This window comes from Thamnophis sirtalis, unplaced genomic scaffold, assembly GCF_051295495.1.
Source record: "Thamnophis sirtalis isolate CommonGarterSnake01/CBP01778 unplaced genomic scaffold, rThaSir2_p1.2 scaffold_8, whole genome shotgun sequence".
NCBI classification, from domain to species: Eukaryota; Metazoa; Chordata; class Lepidosauria; order Squamata; family Natricidae; genus Thamnophis; species Thamnophis sirtalis.
In genome coordinates this window covers 8222708-8242835 of record NW_028261388.1, presented here as the reverse complement: position 1 = coordinate 8242835, position 20128 = coordinate 8222708, and the positions used below count along the sequence as shown (strand labels likewise).

Sequence of the window (20128 nt, the reverse complement as noted above, 5' to 3'; positions counted from 1 at the left end):
ATCCAAAGCACAGGTGGAGGAACTCACAGCTCTCATGGCCTTGTCCACATCCCCGGGGGTAACCTCCTGAAACTCAACCCAGAGCTGTTGAACTTGGTCCCTCTGAGTCTCGGCTGGAACTGCAGATGTGGAGTCCAAGTCCGTCCGAAACCGAGCAATTTTGTCCGCTAAGAATTGGGCATATTCTTCAGCTCTGCCCTGCAAGGGTTCCCCCGCCTCCCTTTTATTCAACAGGGAGCGGGTTATCCTAAACAGGGCGGCTGGACGGGACTCAGCGGACGCAACCAGGGAGGCTATATGTGATCTTTTAGCTGCCCTAAGTGCCCTAGTATATTCCCTGGTGCAGGTGGTTACCATTGCTCGGTTCGATGCGGACTTATCGGACCTCCAACGGTGCTCTAGGCATCTCCTCCGGCGCTTCATCTCCCGGAGCTCCTCGGTGAACCAAGGTGGTCTCCGGGATCCGCTGCCTCGGAGGGGCCGCAGTGGCGCAATCCGGTCGAGGGCCTCTGACGCTGCCGAGTGCCACGCAGCAGCCAGAGTCTCTACCGGACTGTGGGTGAGAGTATCAGGAATAACCCCAAGCTCTGTCTGGAACCTTACTGGCTCCATAAGACGCCTGGGGCGGAACCACCTGGTCGGTTCCTCCTCCCTACAGTGGGGGTTTGGCCTCCGGAAGTCGAGCCTCAGTAGGCAATGGTCTGACCACGACAGGGGTACGATGTCACTCCCCCTCAGACCAAGATCACACATCCACTGCTCCGAGAGAAATACAAGGTCAAGCATGTGTCCCGCCGAATGGGTTGGGCCTCGGATTACTTGAGTCAAGCCCATGGCTGTCATGGAAGCCATGAACTCCTGCGCCCCATCAGAGTTTTCACCGAGCGTCGGCAGATTAAAGTCCCCCAGGACCATCAGCCTAGGGAACTCAACTGCCAGCTCGGCTACTGACTCGAGGAGCGAGGGGAGGGCTGCTGCAACGCTGTTGGGAGGCAGGTACGTTAGCAGCAAACCCACTTGACCCTTGAGGTCCAACTTTAACAGCAAAGACTCACACCCGACAATCTCCGGAGCAGGGACCCTACGAGGAACTAACGACTCCCGGATAACAACGGCCACACCCCCACCCCTTCCCTGGGCTCTCGGCTGATGCAGCACCTGAAATCCTTCTGGGCACAGTTCTACAAGGGGGACTCCTCCCTCTGGGCCCAGCCAGGTCTCAGTAATACATGCCAGGTCTGCCCTCTCGTCTAAAATTAAGTCCCGGACGAGAGGTGCTTTATGTACAACAGACCTGGCATTTAGCGACAACAGCCTGAGACCAGGGTCCTGATTACTTACACCATCTGGTCTTGGAGTGGGACTCCTAGGGCCGGAAGGAGGGATCTCTGTGATGTAGCGAACCCTCCTTCCCCGGTAATGGCCTGCCCTAGAGTCCCCGCCGTATCTGCCCCTCCCTGTCACGACCGCAATACCCCGACCCTCTCCCGTGTCTTTAGCCCCCTCAGCCACCCCCATAGCCCCCGCAACTCCCGGCAGGTCCTCCGAATCAAGCACACTCATTTATACACTCAAGCAGTCCCCACGTGATAATTAAAACACATAAAATACAAGAGTCATAGGGTAATAAAAAGTGGGATCATCCAATTCACACATTCAATCCCATGCACTCACCATACCATTTAAAAGTTTGCGCAGCGTCCGTAGATCTTATAAAAGAGTATATATAGAAGGGGGAGTAGCCTTCGTCCCTTCTTATGTATTTGGGAAGGTCCCAAAAAGTCCAGGCGATTAGAAGAAATTGTTAAAGCTGTTAAAGTCCGATTTATCAATAGTGTCAGTAAAGGCAAAGTCTGGGCAGTTAAGATGGTTTCCCTTGGACGATAAAAGATAATATTAACCAGCTGGAAGCAGTTAGTTCGTATGTGCAGAGGCCCGACAGATGTAATTATGGATGTAATTGTAAGTGGAGTGGGTAGGTGATAATTAAGAAGGCGGTAGAGATGGTAAAAATGATGAAACCAGCCAAGAACTAGAGGAAGCGCCAGTAATGGCCACTGGAGGGAGTCAGAGGACCACATATGCTGCCTTTCCGGAGTAATGGTGTCCAATACAAGATGGTCTGGTAGACAGTTTTGCCTGACGTGGCACTCCTGAGGCAGCAACAGCAGCAGATGGTACCCAACACAATAAAAAGTTTGTTGTTGCAGTCCTGGGATCACAATCCAGGAAGATAGATGGTAGATAAAACGTTGCAAGGCCCAGTGAAAGCAGCAGTAGAACCCAAAGGAGATGTCGTACCAAGGGGAGAAAAAGCAGTCAACAGGGCCGCAATACAAAACAGTAGAATTGTGGTGGGGATAGAAACCAAGTCCTCCAGACCGAACAGGCACTTCCATGCAGCTCCTTACCCTCTGATCAGGGCACGGATCAAGCCCCCCAGGGTAGCGGGGCAGCCTCTTGGGACAGCGGGGCCAAAGCCACCGCCGCTCATGCAACGCCGCCACCACCGCCACCCAGCTGTTCAAGAGGGAGCCGTCAATAGGGCCGTAATGCCAGGCACCAGGATTACGGTGAGGGTGGAAAAATAAACCTCCAAACCAAACAGGCACTTCAAAGTCCGGATCCAGCCTCCCAAGGCAGCGGGGCAGCCTCCTGAGGCAGCGGGGCCGAAGCCGCCGCCGCTCGCGCAACGCCGCCACCGCCGCCGCCCAGCTGATCGGAAGAAAAGTCACCGAGGGAGGTAACGCCGTCCCGGGACCACCCGAAGGTAGCCCCCTCCTCAGAAAGTTACCTTCCCTGGAAGCCTGACAGCTGATCGTTTGCGAGGACCCCTCTGTTGTCATATTCGGGGTCCTCGTCGCCTGGAATTTTTCGCTGTTTCTTTTCGGTAGCCGGAGCGTTAGAGCTCGGCGGCCATTCCCGTTCTCGCGCATGCGCAAAACCAGACCGAACTTTTTGTTTTGTTTCTACTTGCATCTGATTGCATGCTGAAGGGAAGGAACGATGAATCAGAACAGGCTACCTGTAAAGGGAATGGCCTTGAAAGACAGGAGAAAGAGCCAGTACCCAGACAATAATTAGATAAGCAGGAATGATAGGATTTAAAAAGTAAGATAACCCACTGTTCAAAACCAGTCCAAATTTAATTCTGCCGCTTATTTCTTCTGTTCTTCAATTTAAATTAATTTTAAGTTTTTTTATAGGCAATCACTTTTAAAACAGTAAAAATTCCTCACCAGCTGAAAACACTTTCTCTTTCCGTATCCTTCCGTTTTGGAGCCGCCCCGACCTCATCAGCCATTTGGCTGGATTTTTTGTCACCGGCTTGAAGAACTTCTCTTGGATCAATCAGGGACTTTGCGATGTCCCTGTGATCAGCAAGATGTATTCTTCCCGTTCACCGTTTCTACGGGATGGTTTAGGTCCGTTTGGACCACCCAGAGACAAAAGTGTTGACTGCGATCTCAGAGCATTGAGATCGCACGTCGTGTCATCACGACTTCGGCTCCTCCGACCTGTATGCCAGTATGTGGTTATGTATTAAATCTTGGTATATTTTATGATGAAGGACGTTTAAACAACTATAGTCAAATGAAAATGGAGGTATGATGACGGTAACATGTATAAATATCTGAGTTAAAATACTTGAGTTAATATGAATTATGCTTGATGACTGTGGAAGAGATGCACGAAAGTCTTTTGTAACCAACTGATACACTTTCTACAGTATGTAAGAAAGGAAGATTTTATGTGTTGTGTTTGTTTTGGGAAAAAAAACTTTAAAAAAATAATTAGATAAGCGGGGCTTGATCTCAGACTAAGAAAATCAGTGAGGGAAGGGAAAGCATATTCAAAGTTCCAAGATTCTATTACTATCTGTTACAATAAAAAATAGTCCTGACCTACCGTATGGCACTGGTTTCTTAATCTGGACTGACACTACCGCATTTTCCGGCATATAAAATGACTTTTTAACCCCAAAAAATTATTACAAAAATCGGGGGTCATCTTATACGCCGGGTATAAGAAAGGCCATACCAAAAAAACAAAAGAAAAAGCAACGCCGCTAAGCAAAAAGCCATGACGACGCCAGCGCAGAGACCAGCCTTTCAATCGATAACCTTGGTGCTCCTCGCCTGGGCACATGGATGAGCGCTGGGATGGCTTAGTAAGGTCTGGAGGAGGAAGGCGCTGAGCTCAAACTACGAAAGCCCGGCAGCACAGAGGCCTTCAGCTGGCTCATGGGCACCTGAAAGTGGGGGGTTAGACGGCGGAATATATGGTATATCTTCTTCCATAGAAAGGGAGAAAACTGACAGATTCCGAACTATAAACAATTAAAAGAAATCCTCACTGCTATAAGTAAACGTTAGAATATTCATGACTGGGAGAGAGATGGTAACAAGGTCAGCCAAAGAATAGGCATCGCAACTAAGCCAGCTAGTGGAATTAAAACAGATCCAAGTCTGTGCTGAGAATCGAAACTGAAACTACTCTGTGTGCTCTGAACTCTGAGATGAAACTGTTTTCTCCTGCTTGTGTTTGCTTGTAACTACTATTACGTTGGAGAGAAGCTATATTGGTATTGTACATTTATTCATCTGTTATTATGTAAATAAAGAAGTTGAGGAATCCAGCTGAATCAGTTATCTGTGTGTGCCTTCTGGATTTGACTTTTCTGCAACAAACTCTGACAGTAAATCACCTGCATGAGAGGACCAGGTTATTCTATTCATTTTTTTCATATAAATATTGGGTGGATGGAAAAGTGGGTCTAGATATGAGGACTGAGAGATGGTGAGTTCTAGTCCTGCCTTAGGTATAATAGCCAGTTGGAGGACTCGGGCCAATCACCAAGAGATGGTGATTCTAGTCCTGCCTTAGGCATGAAAGCTGGTTGGTCACTGTGCATCAATCCCCAGGAGATGGTGAGTTATAGTCCCACTTTAGGCATGAAAGCCAGCTGGGTGACTTTGGGCCAATCCCCAGGAGATGGTGAGTTCTAGTCCCACTTTAGGCATGAAAACCAGCTGGGTGACTTTGAGCCAATCCCCAGGAGATGGGGAGTTCTAGTCCCACTTTAGGCATGAAAGCCAGCTGGGTGACTTTGGGCCAATCCCCAGGAGATGGGGAGTTCTAGTCCCACTTTAGGCATGGAAACCAGCTGGGTGACTTTGGGCCAATCCCCAGGAGATGGTGAGTTCTAGTCCCACTTTAGGCATGAAAACCAGCTGGGTGACTCTGGGTCAGTCCCTCTCTCTTAGCTCACGTCACCTCACAGGGTTGCTATTATAGGGGAAATAGAGAGAGAAAGGTTTGTTAGATATGTTCACCGTCTTGTTTACAAAAATTAATAAAAGAAGGCTATTAAATAAAATTGGCTGAGTGGTGCGGTGGTTTAGAGGTGGAGCTCTCGCCTCACAATCAGGAGGCTGGGAGTTCGATCCTAGGTAGAGGCAGATATTTTTCTCCCTGGGCATAATGAGAATATATCCACTGAACAAAACTCTGCATTGGCAACAGGAAAGGCATCCAGCCATTAAACACTCTGCTAGCTGCATTCAGTTGCCCAGATTCCACCCCACAAGGGATTATAGGGTCGTTAAAAGATGATGATGATGGTGGTGGTGATGATGATGGTGGTGATGATGATGATGATACCTGGGTACTTGAGAGACCGCCTGCTGCCAATTACCTCCCATAGACCCGTTAGATCGCACAGGGTCGGCCTCCTCCGGGTTCCGTCTACCAGCCAATGCCATCTGGCTACCACCCGGGGGAGGGCCTTCTCTGTAGCAGCTCCAGCCCTTTGGAATGAACTCCCCGCGGAGATTCGGACCCTCACCTCTCTCCAGGCCTTCCGGAAAGCCGTCAAAACCTGGCTGTGCCGGCAGGCCTGGGGTTGATGAGTTCCCCTCCCCTCTCGACTGGTATGGTTGTATGACTCTTGTGTATTTTAATTACATTATTGTGTTTGTATCCCCTTTTCCCCTTTTGAGTTGTTCGCCGCCCTGAGTCCTTCCCGGAGAAGGGCGGCATACAAATAAACTAAATCTTAAAATCTTAAATCTTAATGATGGTGAAGAAGAAGAAGAAGAAGAAGAAGAAGAAGAAGAAGAAGAAGAAGAAGAAGAAGAAGAAGAAGAAGAAGAAGAAGAAGAAGAAGAAGAAGAAGAAGAAGTAGTAGTAGTAGCAGCAGCAGCAGCAGCAGCAATAGTAGCAGTAGTAGTAGTAGTAGTAGTAGTAGTAGTAGTAGTAGTAGTAGTTGTTGTTGTTGTTGTTGTTATTGGCTGGAGCACAGAATCATTTTTCATTGGCTAACTAATTGTAGGGAATGATGGACCAAGAGCCAATCATGGCCCAGAGATCCCCAACAGCCCAGTTCTATCTAGTAGCAAACATCATTTCCAGAATTGTTATAGCTGCACAAAGCTACTGTATAGCTAAAAATACAAAATGAACTACATCTGATACCTGTCCTGCCCTACCATGCTCATCACAAATTGGGGATGAAGTCTGCGATCTGGGGGCAGGAGTTTGGATACGGCTCACTTCCTGTTCTATCTTCAAGGCATCCGGAACGGGTGTTGGTTGCCTGCAGAACACAATAGGCAGGGTATGAGTGTGCAACAAAGAGCATAGAGTTTAAAGTTTGCCACAGTTGATGTCGGAGAAGAGCAGGCAGAGCGGGAAGGTGGAGTTACATGTGTCATAGTTTAGAGTCTTGCCAAAAGAGACCCAACACCAACAAGAGACTGTTAGTTGACCAGATTCTTGCATATAGGCTGGAATAATAAATCCTTTGTGCTTGAACACAACACACAATCCGGATTCTTTGCACCTGTCATTATTAATCTAGTCAACTGATGATCAGCATTAAATCAGTGCTGGATAAGAGTCAATGGAGCTGGATTTGGGTCTCTCTTTTTTGCATTTTTTTTTATTTTTAAACATAAGAAACAACATTAAAAAATCTTATACATACTGTAGAAAATGTATCAGTTGGTTACAAAAGGTTTTCATGCATCTCTTCCACAGTCACCAAGCATAATTCATATTAACTCAAGTATTTTAACTCAAATATTTACACATGTTACTCTTATACCTCCATTTATGTTTGACTATAATTATTTAAACATCCTTCATCATAAACTATACCAAAATTTAATACATAACCACATACTGGCATTTGATTTAATATTTCTAAAATCCTCCAATAACACTGAATCCTTATGTCCTATTCTAGCTAAACATCCTTAATATTTAAAAACAGACTTTTCTAATCCTCCTTTCCAAATCGCTGTTAGCAGTTTTCATCTAGTTTCCTTATATTATATTCATGTATATGTATATAAGTTGAGAGCCGAGGTGGCGCAGTGGTTAAAGGCAGCACTGCAGGCTACTTCAGCTGACTGCAGTTCTGCAGTTCGGCGGTTCAAATCTCACCGGCTCAGGGTTGACTCAGCCTTCCATCCTTCCGAGGTGGGTAAAATGAGGAGCCGGATTGTTGTTGGGGGTGATATGCTGACTCTGTAAACCGCTTAGAGAGGGCTGAAAGCAATAGCAATAGCAATAGCAATAGCAGTAGACTTATATACCGCTTCATAGGCCTTTCAGGCCTCTCTAAGCGGTTTACAGAGAGTCAGCATATTGCCCCCAACAATCTGGGTCCTCATTTTACCCACCTTGGAAGGATGGAAGGCTGAGTCAACCCTGAGCCGGTGAGATTTGAACCGCTGACCTGCTGATCTAGCAGTAGCCTGCAGTGCTGCATTTAACCACTGCGCCACCTTGGCTCCTATGAAAGCCCTATGAAGCGGTATATAAGTCGAACTGCTATTGCTATTGCTATCATTATCCCTCCTTTATTTAACTATATCCTGTATCATAACATTTTACCCGTAATAATCAAAACTTAACTGTATCTAGCTTGATTCTTTTTTTATTGACTTTTCTATAAAATCCAAAGGGATTTCTAATCTTCCTTTCATGGGTATCATTCAATATTCATATCCAATTATTACTTATCATAACACTACACATTGTATACATTATTATCATTATCAATTATTTATTTAGTTATATCTATTATTACTAAGTTTCACTAAGTTTAACTAGTTTTAAGTTATATTCTTCCATCTATCAGCCTACATCTTTCCAATAACAAAACAATCTTATATCTTCTGCCATAGTATTTAACTCAGATATTTACACATGTTACTGGATTTGGGTCTCTTGTGGCAACGCAAAGACTCTACACTGATTATGCATTTAACTCCGCCTTCCACCTCTGCATCCTCTCCTACAATTCCGTCACGCTACAGGACACTATAGATAAGAATTCAATTTATGACTGGTCATTTAGTGACCATTCAACGTTATGATGGATCTGCCGTAGGTATTTACCACCTGGTCCTGAAGTTGTCTCACCACCACCACCCAAGGTCATGTGATCATATTTTGAGTGCTCAGCAACTGGCCCACATTGACAGATGTTGCAGTGACCCACTGTCACATGACTACAATTGACACCATTTGTTCCAGAAGCTGGCTTTCACTACCTGTTTTTTTGGGGGGAGGTGGGGGAAATGCCCATAGCAAACAATGCTGAATGACCACAGCATTCATTTAATCCCTATCACAAAAAGGTGGTACATTTGGATCTATTCAGGTGATGTCCCAAAGATTGTCATAACAGGACCATAGTTGCCAGATTCTATCACAGTCATAAACTGAGGACTACCTATATTTCTTAGCATGCCACCCCGATAAGTTTTCAGCACTCAAGGAGTGTTTACTCCCATGGTGCAAGTCTCAGAAGGCAAGCAATTTTGATCCAGAGATCATATTTTTAATGTACACTTTTTATACTAACTATTGTCCCCAAAATGTGGCCTAATCCTTGGCACATCTGACCGCTGTTCTTTGCCCCTTCACCATCCAAAGAGCCGAGGTGGCGCAGTGGTTAGGGTGCAGTACTGTAGGCCACTTCAGCTGACTGTTATCTGCAGTTCAGCGGTTCTAATCTCACCGGCTCAAGGTTGACTCAGCCTTCCATCCTTCCGAGGTGGGTGAAATGAGGACCCAGACTGTGGGGGCAATATGCTGATTCTGTAAACCGCTTAGAGAGGGCTGAAAGCCCTATGAAGCGGTATATAAGTCTAACTGCTATTGCTATTGCTATCCAATTTAGCAGCCCAGCCTTGGGGGATTCCAGAGGCCTGTAAATATGGGGACCCAAAATTATTTGTTTGGAAAAAAAAGATGGCTCCACATGAAGTGAGAACTGTTCCCACCAGTGGTGGGATTCAAATAATTTAACAAACGGTTCTCTGCCCTAATGACCAGCTGGGTAGGCGTGGCTCGGTGGCCATGTGACTGTGTGGGCGTAGCCAACTCAACATCACTCAGGTCGATGAGCGCTTCGCCTGAGCTGTTACAAAGTAATAAGGGTTAACCGGAGAGGCAGCTTCTGTAAGCAGGGCAATAAAGATTAGGCTAGAAACAACACCAGAATGTTTCCTTCCTGCCTTCCTTACAGGATTAGCCCTGTAAAGTGGGGAAAAAACAAAAGGAGATTTCTTCCAACAACCGGTTCTCTAAATTGCTTAGAAAGTTAACAACCGGTTCTCCCGAATAGGTGCGAACTGGCTGAATCCCACCCCTAGTTCCCACGTACAAAGAATGGAAATGGATTTGGTCTATTTCCACTTCACTCCTCCTTTTAAAAGGGGGTGTGATGCAGGGGTGGGTTCCGGCAGGCACTATTGCCTGTTTGCTCGTAGGTGCGTGGCGCATGCATGCACACTACAGTAAAAATTGTTCTGGGCATGTCCAGAAGCAAAAAAACAAAATGGCGCCGCCTATGGCACCGCCCGGAGAATCAGTTCGGAGGCATGGCAGGCCTGAGCCGCTGCTGGTTCCAGCAACCCAGGTCGCTGAACCGGTAGGAACCCACCACTGGTGTAATGGCTCCGCGGTTAAAGACAGTGAGCTTGGCAGCTGGGCAGCTGACAGTTTGGGTTTGAAACCCGAGCCCCGCACAACGGGGTGAGCTCCTATTACGTATCCAGGTCCTGCCAACATTGCAGTTTGAAAGCAAGCAAATCAAGAGTGGGGTTGAAAAAATTTAGCAACCGGTTCTCTGCCCGATTGCTGGGTGGGCGTGGCCATGGGGTGTAGCCTAGTCAGTTTCCTTCACCATGGTAACGGGAGGTTGTTTTCACCATCCCTAGGCTCCGGATGCTTTCCTCGAGCCTCTGGGAGGGCGAAAACAGCCTCCGAAGGTCAGAAACCAGCTATTTCCGGTAGGCCCATTTTTCGCCCTCCCAGTGCCTCTGCGCAGGCCCTGCACTTACCTGGCACAATGAACAGGCCGTGTGGAGACTCCTGGGAGGGGCGGGGTGGGGTGGGTGGGGTGAGCGGTCCTTGTAACTACCAGTTTGGCGAACCAGATTAAAATTAACACCCGGTTCACCCAAACCAGTCCAAACCGGCTAAATCTCACCCCTGATGCAAATGCGAGATTACAGGTAGACCTCGATTATAACATGAATGGTGCATTTAGTGAGCGTTCAACATTACAATGACATGAGTTGTAAGTCAAGGACTACCTGTAATAGGTACCACTTTGGCGGGAAGGTAACAGCGTTCCGTGCAACTTTGGCGGACAGCCATGCTGTCCACATGACCATGGAAAATGTCTTCTGACAACGATGGCTTCCTCGGCCAAGAAACGGAGAAGAGCACCATACCCTAGAACAGGGTTCCACCACAAATGCGCGAACGACAAAAGCGCGCCTGACTAAACCGCGGTGACAAAACCGCGCCGACAAAACTGCGCTGACGAATGAGCGCTGAAGCGCGCCGACAACAGCGCGCTGACAGAAGCGCGCTGTAACCCTAACCCTAAACCAAACCCTAAACCTAACCCTAAACCTAACCCTAAACCTAACCCTAAACCTAACCCTAAACCTTACCTTAACTTAAATCGCGCTTCTGTCGGCGCGCTGTTGTCGGCGCGCTTTTGACATCGTGGTTTTAGCACCGCGGTTTTGTCGGCACGCTTTTGTCGTTCGCGCATTTGTCGGGTCACGTAGAACAGGACAGGACTGACCAAGAAACCTTTACCTTTTATCTCCTTTTAGAAAGGTGTGCTTCAAACGAAACACCAAGGTGTCCCTAGATATTGAATGGCCTGCAAGTCAGGTTTTTAGAGATAGTTTCCAACAGTCAAAAGATCAACAGTTGGCAAGCTCCGTTACTCAAGACGATCCTCTAAAATATTTAAAAGCCAAGCGGTGCACAAGACATTGGCTCAATAATTGCTTGCAATGAAGAGGAAGGATAGAGTTCAGGTGGACTTCATTAATAATACTAATCACTACCAAACTTGAATTGAAAAGCAATGAAGGATAATGAATTATGCAAGGTGAAATATGTGACTCCGAGCCTCATCTGTCTGATCAACCAGGATCTGACTAGGATGGCTGAACCAATCAGAGCTAATTCTTTTTTAACACATTGATGCTATTTCCTCACTTTTAAATCTCTCTCTTCCTGTCTTTTTGCCATCTTAAATAAAATATAAAATAATCAAAATAATGTGACCACCAGGCCAGAAAGGATGAGAAGCAATAGCATCTCTCAGTCCACGGTTGTTTTCTTTTTTATTATTCAAAAATTTATTAGTTTATCCAAATATAATATAAAGTACCAAAATACAGAAGAAAAAAATAGGAAAATGGGGGAGATAAAAGGGAAGGGAAATGTGTCGGGCGAAGGGAAAAAAGAAAGATAAGGCATTGATTCCCAATTCCTGCGGGTGCAGTAGAATAAGAGAATAATATCAAACCTCAACTTTTTAATTTTATATAATAATATAAATTAATATAAACTAGCCATTTCTATAATAACAAGCCTATCTAATCAGCAAAACCCCAAATCAAAATTTTATTTTTTTTCCACCTCAAGCACAAAATCCAGAAATGGTTTCCAAGTAGAACAAAAAAATAATTAATTATGTTCTTTTCTTTGATCAGAGCAATCGATTTGGCAATCTCTGCTAACTCCATCAACTTTTGCAGACATTCATACATGGTGGGAATAGAAGAGTCATTCCATTTTTGTGCCTAAAGTAAACTTCTTGCCATCAACATACCGTATTTTTCGGAGACGCATTTCTCCCCCTAAAAATGGGTGAAAATTTCAATGTGTCTTATATAGCAAATGTTGTGGCGGGGTGAAGGGGTTGGTGCGGCGCCCATCAGCTGTTGTAGAATAGGCCATGGTGGCGAAAGGGTGACGGTGGCGGTAAATAGGCGGTGGCGAATGAGTGGTGGCAAACAGGCCGCAGTGGTGGCAAACGGGCTGAGGTGAATGGGTTGTGGCGAGCGGGCCACGGCACAGCGAACTGGCTGGGTTGAACGGGCTGCGGAAGCAGAAAATGGGCCGCACGGAACGTGTTGTTGCGGCGAATGGGCAGCGATGGCGGCAAACAAGCGGCGGGTGGCGAATGGGTGGCAATGAACGGGCCACAGCAGCTGTGAATGCGCGGCGGCAAACAGGCAAACGGGCCAGATGAATACCAGATGGATGCTGGGAGGCAGAGCAGGTTTTTTTTCTTGTTTTCCTCCCCCCAAAAGTTAGGTGCGTCTTATAGTCTGAAGTGTCTTATACTCCAAAAAATACGGTATATAACATCAAAGATTCAAAAAAAATTCCAAGTCTTTTTCCATCAAATCCAACGAAAAATCTCTGGTTTTATCTTTATATTCACTTAAAGAATCAGTGTGTCAACTTGTAAAGCGTTGCATTGACTATTAGCGGGTTGGCATTGGAGGGAGGATTCCATGCATACCTTCGGGGAGAGTCGGATCTCCTATTTCTACAACCTAGTTGGTGGGTATGATTTATGACACAGACAGAAGGGAGGGGATGGAGGGGTAAAGTTCAAATGCAATTAAGTGGAAATCAGTTTCGGCTCCACAGAAGAACATGCCAGAATGTCGATCCAAATAAATGAATGGATTTATGTTGAACTTTGTCTCGAGGCTCGTAAATTAATTAGGTCATCTGGGGACTTCTCACAGTGCAAGGTTGTTTCATAAGCCAGGACATAATGACTTTGAGACGTCTCACTGGTGCCTACATCAAGAATTATTTATGTATAGAGGTGGGAAAATGCAACAATCCTCCAACAGAAGAATGGATGGGAAAAGTGATGGAGCTAGCAAAATTGACTTTTAATGAGAAAAAATAAGATATCCAGCAATATTTTTTTTAAAGAAAAAAGTCACAGCAATGCTCTCAGATTTAAGAACTCACTTTGAAGAAGGTGGTGGTTTGGGCTTCAGGTTTTTCTCGAGTTCATCAGTCAAACTTATCCCGGTCACTTTGGCTGGAAAAATTGCTTGACGGGAGAGAAAGCGTTTGGAGATCATATTTTCTGTAAATAAAGCAGAGGTTATCTGAGAGCTTTAGGACACAACTGCAAGTTGTCAATGAAAGAGCTTTCAAGCTAACCATGGATAATTTTTCATCCTTTTCTGAGGATCTTCTAGCTCTAAGGAACACAGAGATGAAACAAGGATGAGAACTTGGGAGTCCAAAGCAAGCTTTTCTTCTACAGTCTGCCCACAACACCTCTAAATGATTTTCTCTTTTAACCCAGTTTTCTTCCAACCCAACCAATGCCAAGATGGCCCACTCTGGAACAGGTGTTTTGGAACTGGGCTGCAACACAGTTCTAGGCTGCATCAACAGAGGGATAGAATCACGATCACGTGACGTGTTAATACCACTTTATAATGCCACACTTGGAATACTGCATTCAGTTTTGGTCGCCACGATGTAAAAAAGATGTGGAGACTCTAGAAAGAGTGCAGAGAAGAGCAACAAAGATGATTAGGGGACTGGAGGCTCAAACATATGAGGAACGGTTGCAGGAACTGGGTATGTCTAGTTTGATTAAAAGAAGGACTAGGGGAGACATGATAGCAGTCTTCCATTATCTCAGCGGCTTCCACAAAGAGGAGGGAGCAAAGCTACTTTCCAAACCACCTGAGGGCAGGACAAGAAGCAATGGGTAGAAACTAATCATGAAGGGAATCAACTTATAACTAAGGAGAAATTTCCTGACAGTGAGAACAATTAATCAGTGGAACAGAAGTTGCCTCCAGAAGTTGTGAAAGCTCCAACACTGGAAGTTTTTAAGAAGATGTTGGATAACCATTTGTCTGAAACTGTATAAGGTTTTCTGCCTAAGCAGGGGGTTGGACTAGAAGACCTCCAAGGTCCTTTTCAACTCTGTTATTCTACTCTATTTTAAAATTCATATATTGTCTGAGTCTCTCAGCATCACTGGTTCTCTTCTAATGCCAGCCAAAAGAGTGTCATTAGAAGAGGACTTCAGAGACAAGTGTTTAGGACTCCCTCAGCAAAATAAGAAAAGGCGGGGTTAAAGGAATTAAAATAGAGGACAGCCACCTAAAATCACCCTTACGCTCAAGGCCTCTAAATCCAATATCCGAAGTCATCTTATTACACCACTGGTCCTAAAGGAAGGTTAAAAAAGCATATTACAGGCCTGTAGGAAAGGATATGTTCTGGTCTTTTTTGTTTCCTTGTTAGCTTTTTGTTGTCTCTTTTGAACCGTGGGTTATGACTGGTACGCCTCGGTACGCCCCAGTAGGGGCGTACCGGTGCCTGCCGGGAGCACCAGGTACTGTTTCTGTACGGTGCTCCGGAGGGCCCACCTGCCCGCCTGCACTCCTTACCAGTATTTGAGGTTTTTGGGGTTTCCGAGCATGCGCATGGAGCATACGGCACCTGCGCGACACTCCACCGAGCAGCTGGAATGTCATGGAGGCATCACAGAGCGACGCAGACGGTATGTACACATGCGCACGCTGCAAACGTGTGCGTGTACGCTGCACACGTTCACGTGGTGGACGCCCAGCCCCGTTGCACCGTACCGGTGGAAACAGGATCCGGAACCCACTACTGATTTGTAAATATGGTTTATTTCCATATGTGTATTGGTGGCTAATTTGCCTGGATGACAATTTCCTAGGAATTCCCTAGCATTTTTGGATTTGAATTTGTTTGGATGCTTAAAGTTTTCCAGTCTGTTAAGACTAGTACACATCCCCTCCAGTAGACAATACCCAGATAAGCAGGGATTAACACCAGACAAACAAGCAGAAAACAATATCCTAATCACAGAACTACCAAGGAGAAAACCACACCCCTATAAACATTGGCAGGGCAAGTTACAGTTTATAAACAGGGTGCAAACCCCACAGTCACTAGCTTTGATGATGTTACCTAGTGAGATAATGAAACAACCAAGCTCGGAGAACCAAGAACCACCCTGAGTTATATACCGTATTTATCGGCGTATAACACGCAGTTTTAAAACTAAAATTGCAAGCTTAAACCCTGCCTGCGTGTTATACGCCGATACTGCGTGTTATACGCCGGGTCCCAAACTGCCTGCTCCAGCTGATTCACCGGCGCCCATGATACTCATAGAAGTGCAGCATCCATTTCATGGCAGCGTCGGCGGCTCTCCAGCTACCCTGCCTGATATAACCCCTACATTGCAGCAGTGGCGGCAGCTCTCCAGCCACCTGCTGTTCGCTTTAACCCCATCATTGAACAAGCGGCGGCTGGAGAGCCGCCCGCTGCCTGATTTAACCCCATCCTAGCAGCAGCGGCTCGCAGCGGCCAGAGAGCCGCCCGCTGCCTGTATTTTTTCTCCATCATTGCGGGTGCTTACCTTCCCGCCCGCCTGCTCTCTGGTCCCAAGTGTACGCGCCGGCATTCTCCCAATCAGCTGTGAGTCCGCAGCCGCCCGCGCTGCTGTTTTAAAGGCTGCTCCTCAGGACCCTCCGAAAACTTTTTGGTTTTCCAAAAAGCAGTGATTCTGATTAAGTTTTTTTGCTCAAAGAGGTGTTTTTTCATTTCATATTTGCCTTTTAAGAGGAGTTAATGTTATAATTCATGTTCTAATGTTATAAATTTTAATCCAACATTAAGTTCCGAGCTTCCAAGTCATTTATTTTTAATGAAAAAAATTTTTACTCAAATTTTTGTGTTAAAATGGGGAATGCGTGTTATACGCCAGTGCGTGTTATACGCCGATAAATACGGTATATTCTCTTCTAGTGGCATTTTATTCTCTTAAGTAGAACAGCATGTTTGGTAACTGAAGTATTTCAAATATTTTATTTTTCCTTTAATCTTCTAATAAAAAGAAGAGCACACCAGAACAGGGATGGGGAGATCACTTATTCGTCGCCCCGGCCTCACGGCCATGATTTAGGTTAGAAATTGTAAAGACTGTTCATAGCTCGAGTTGTAGATTTAGGCAAAGATTTGTCCTCTGAGCTTACTGCTTGGCTACCGGATGTTTCTTTACCAAACTAGGTAACATCTTTGGTGTGTGTGTGTGAGAGAGAGAGAGGGAGGGAGGGAGGGAGGGAGGGAGGGAGGGAGGGAGGGAGAGAGAGAGAGAGAGAGAGAGAGAGAGAGAGAGAGAGAGAAGTGCCTTGTTTGTTTATATAGGTCCTGGATGGTCGCTTGGTCTTGTGACATGTGGAATCACAAGACTTGACTGAATCACAAGGCTGGTTAATTCACAAGACTGGTTTTGATCTTGTGACTTTTGACTGGTTCCTGTGAAGCGCGGAATTCCGCGGCTGTGAGGGAGGTCGGTTCTGTCATGGATTGGTGGTTATTGGTTCATATACTGGTTCTAAGTTAATGTGTCTATTGATTTAGTGTTGTGGCCTATGTTGTGGCCTGTCGGCCACTGGCCCCTCCAGTAGCTGAATCAGAAAAGGAGGAGGTGTGGGAGTCAGGGACAGCATCAAGGCAACCTGACAGCTCGGAGGGGAAAGAGGGAATGGAGCTGGCAGAGAGAGAGAGAGAGAGAGAGGGAGAGGGAGAGAGGGAGAGAGAGGGAGGGGGAGTCAGCGCCCAGATGGCGCGTCAACAGCCCTCAGGTCTGGAGGTGGCTGATGAGGAAGAGGAGGAACAGCTGTGTCCAGTGCCTGATGTGCAGAGGCCCAGAAGGCAGAGGAAAGGAGAGCAGTGGAAATCTGTGGGCTGATCCTTGGGAATGAAAAGCCACCACTGCTAGCGAAGCCCTACCCTGGCTCTGGGGATAAAAGGCAGGGGGTGGAGATGAATAGATGTGGTAGACAACTATTCATCTTCCAGCCAGACGGACTTGTTAGCCTGCGATGAGAGATAAACTTTTTGCCGGGGCTCCTGGCGCTCCTAATCAAAGAATCTTTGAGTTAACTTACGAGGGTCTGTTGTGCTTGGAGAGCTGTGTCAGAACATTTAAGTTGAAGATTTCGGTTTTTCAGAGATTTTACAACAACCTACTCGATTTTCTCTACAGCCCAATTCTAAGCAGATCTCAGAAAAAGAGCATGCTGTTGGCTATTTTTGCATCCTTTATCTTTTGACAAGGCAATCTGCCTCCCCCACTCTATGGGGATGTTCAGCGCAGAAGGAGGATAAGCAGAGTCACGGGGTAGGGTGGTGGAGTCAAGAGAGAAATCAGCTTGGGATCGTTACATTCCCACAAGCAGTCGAAGTCCAATCCCTCTTGAATTATTTTAACTCATATCAAGCACCAATTTAGTGTGGAGTGTTGTGGCCCAGCAAGAGCCGTTGGAGCTGCCACCAGACTCCGACAGCGAGGGGCCCTATGAGTCAGCTCTGGAGGATGTGGAGGACCCTGGACAAGGTTCCGACTCCGAGCAGGGCGCAGAGAGGCTGGTTGGCTACCAGGAGGCACCTGAGCCTTGGACCAGTGGGGAGGAGACAAGGGAGAGTGATCCGGACGCCAGCAATGAGTTGTTCCTAGATGCCCGGCACCGAAGAGCTAATAGGTGTCAGGAACAGTTGCGCAAGTACAGGATGTAATTGCACTCAGCTGGTGGTCATTAGGCTCCTCTCCAGACTATAAAAGGACTGCTTGTGCACACGCCCCTCTTGCAGAAGTCAACGCAGGAACTAATGTCGGAGAACATTATTGTGAGCTTGGCAGGCTGGATTGCTGTCAAGCCTTATCTGTGCTGGATTGCTGCCCAAGCTTGTCTGTGCCGGTTTGCTGCCAAGGACCTGTCTGTCTGTTAATTAAATGCCGTAACGTATCTTTGGCTCGGAGTGTCTGTTGGTGTGGGACGAGGGGGGTCAGAATACTTATCCTTACTACTTGTGAAGTAAAAAAAACAACCAATAACCCAGCTCACAAAAATGTACATTCTCATCCAACCTTTTTTAGAGCTCTCTTTGTCCAGCTGCTCCTGCTCTTTGCTTGACTTTTCTCCTTCTTCAGCAATGGTTTCCATTTCTTTGATTTCAAACCTACTAGGGGGGGAAATGAATTAATCAAATTAAAAAGGTTCTGGGGCTGCTTTGTCTCAAAAGATCAGCTCTACAAAATGGACCAGACAAGCAAACTAAAGTTGTGTATGCTAATTTTTCTTTTGACGACCTTTAATCCCTTTATTCAGGAGTCAGGGTGACTGAACGGAGATTGAGCATTTACTAGCCAGAGGCCCTTCCCGATGCCTTCTTGGAACTGATGAAGGACTGAGTTGTAGACTGGAGATAGATGATGTCGTATCCCTCCCGCTCTGTTGAGAGAGGGCTGTTCAATTTTGACTTAGATGGCTTCTTTGACCCCTCTTTCAAATCAGTGGTCTTCTTCTCTGTCCAAAATGTGGACTTTACTGTCTTCAAAAGAGTGGCCTTTGTCTTTTAAATGCAGGTGGGCTGCTGACTCTTGTCCTGATGGGTTTGTTTTCCTATGTTGTGCCATGTGGTTGTGCTACATAGTGGTGTTAGGAATATAATCTAACGGTTGGGTTGGCAATATATAAATAATGTAGCAATGCTGTACCTGTTTCTTTAAATCATACTGTAAAATGTGATTGGTTGCTGTTTTCCTCAATCGGCCATAAGAGGGAGACAGAACGACTGTTAGCTCTCTGTTTGTTAGATGCTGGGCTGATCTGATCTGAGTGTTTTGGAAGCTGGCTGTTAGAAAGTGCCGTGAGCTACTGTAAGTTTTGCAACTGCTAGCAAACTTTGAGTACCAGACTGTTTGTATGATTATGGACTATGTTATTTGGATTATCCCTTAACTGAAAGACATTGATGACTGACTGTCTTATCCATGTATGACTTGGACTGTTTGATGGACTCTGATACCTCTATTTCCACGAAAGTAAAAGCCTATTTAAACCGCAGTGTCTCTGTATGCTGGTTTGTGTGTTCTCCAACACAACTTTCACAATGTTTCCCTGAACACACTTGCTCTCCCAACGGGGAGCTTACGTAACAGGTGGTATTCAGACGGTTTGGACCGGTTCGCCTGAACTGGTCGCAAAAAACACGGATGGACCTGCCCAGCTCTATGCTGTCTTATTTAGGCACCTGGAAGGCACACATGCAAGCAAAGTGCATTTGCGGAAGGCCAGGCCCATATATGGAAGGGGCCTGTGTGCCCACAAAGCAAGCAGGCGTACATGGGGCAAACCGGTGGTAACAAAATATGAAACCCACCGCTGGTTGTGAAGTGATTGCTTTGTTTCCCCAAAGTACAGTTCTGTACATGTGTCGCTGCATTGTACTGTATATGCCATGTTGCTCAATTTATGTCTAGATGTTTTATCCTTGGGGTGGACAAGCTTCTGCCTTAGTATATTTTTGTCAAAATTGAACATATTTTTGAACAAAATTGAACTCAACAGTGGGAGGGATACAACCTCACCTATCTCCTGTTTACAACACAGTCCTTTCAGCAGCTCCAAGAAGCCTCCACACCCATTTGCACTACTCAGGGACCCTGAGGACATAGATAAACCTCCAGGTGGCCTCAACGACCCTCTAAAAGGATGCAAATGACCAGCTGTCTGCAAGGAATATAAATCCTTCCATTCCCCACCATCCCGTCAGAACCGAAGTAGCTTCTTGGATGAGCAGACAAACGTCTTCAAAGAAAAAGAAGGAAGTCCAGTTGCCTCTTGAAAGAGCATCTTTGGGAGTTGCTGGCCTGTCATATTCTGCAGATGACTTTGCAGGTTAGAGAATTTGTGGA

General features: G+C 46.2%; 1 protein-coding gene across 2 annotated transcripts in view; it reads right to left on the bottom strand.

The window, feature by feature from the left end:
• The window catches only part of CCDC81 (coiled-coil domain containing 81), a 43734-nt gene that overhangs the window by 15289 nt on the left and 8317 nt on the right, over positions 1 to 20128 (bottom strand). Inside the window, exons 6-8 of one of the 2 annotated variants that reach the window (XM_087721063.1) lie at positions 18299 to 18393; positions 13330 to 13450; positions 6478 to 6598 (exon numbers count right to left, since the gene is read on the bottom strand). In XM_087721063.1, coding sequence (XP_087577189.1) covers positions 6478 to 6598; positions 13330 to 13450; positions 18299 to 18393 — 337 coding nt within the window. The remainder of the gene's footprint in view (positions 1 to 6477; positions 6599 to 13329; positions 13451 to 18298; positions 18394 to 20128) is intronic. The other variant, XM_087721064.1, reaches the window with a different exon arrangement.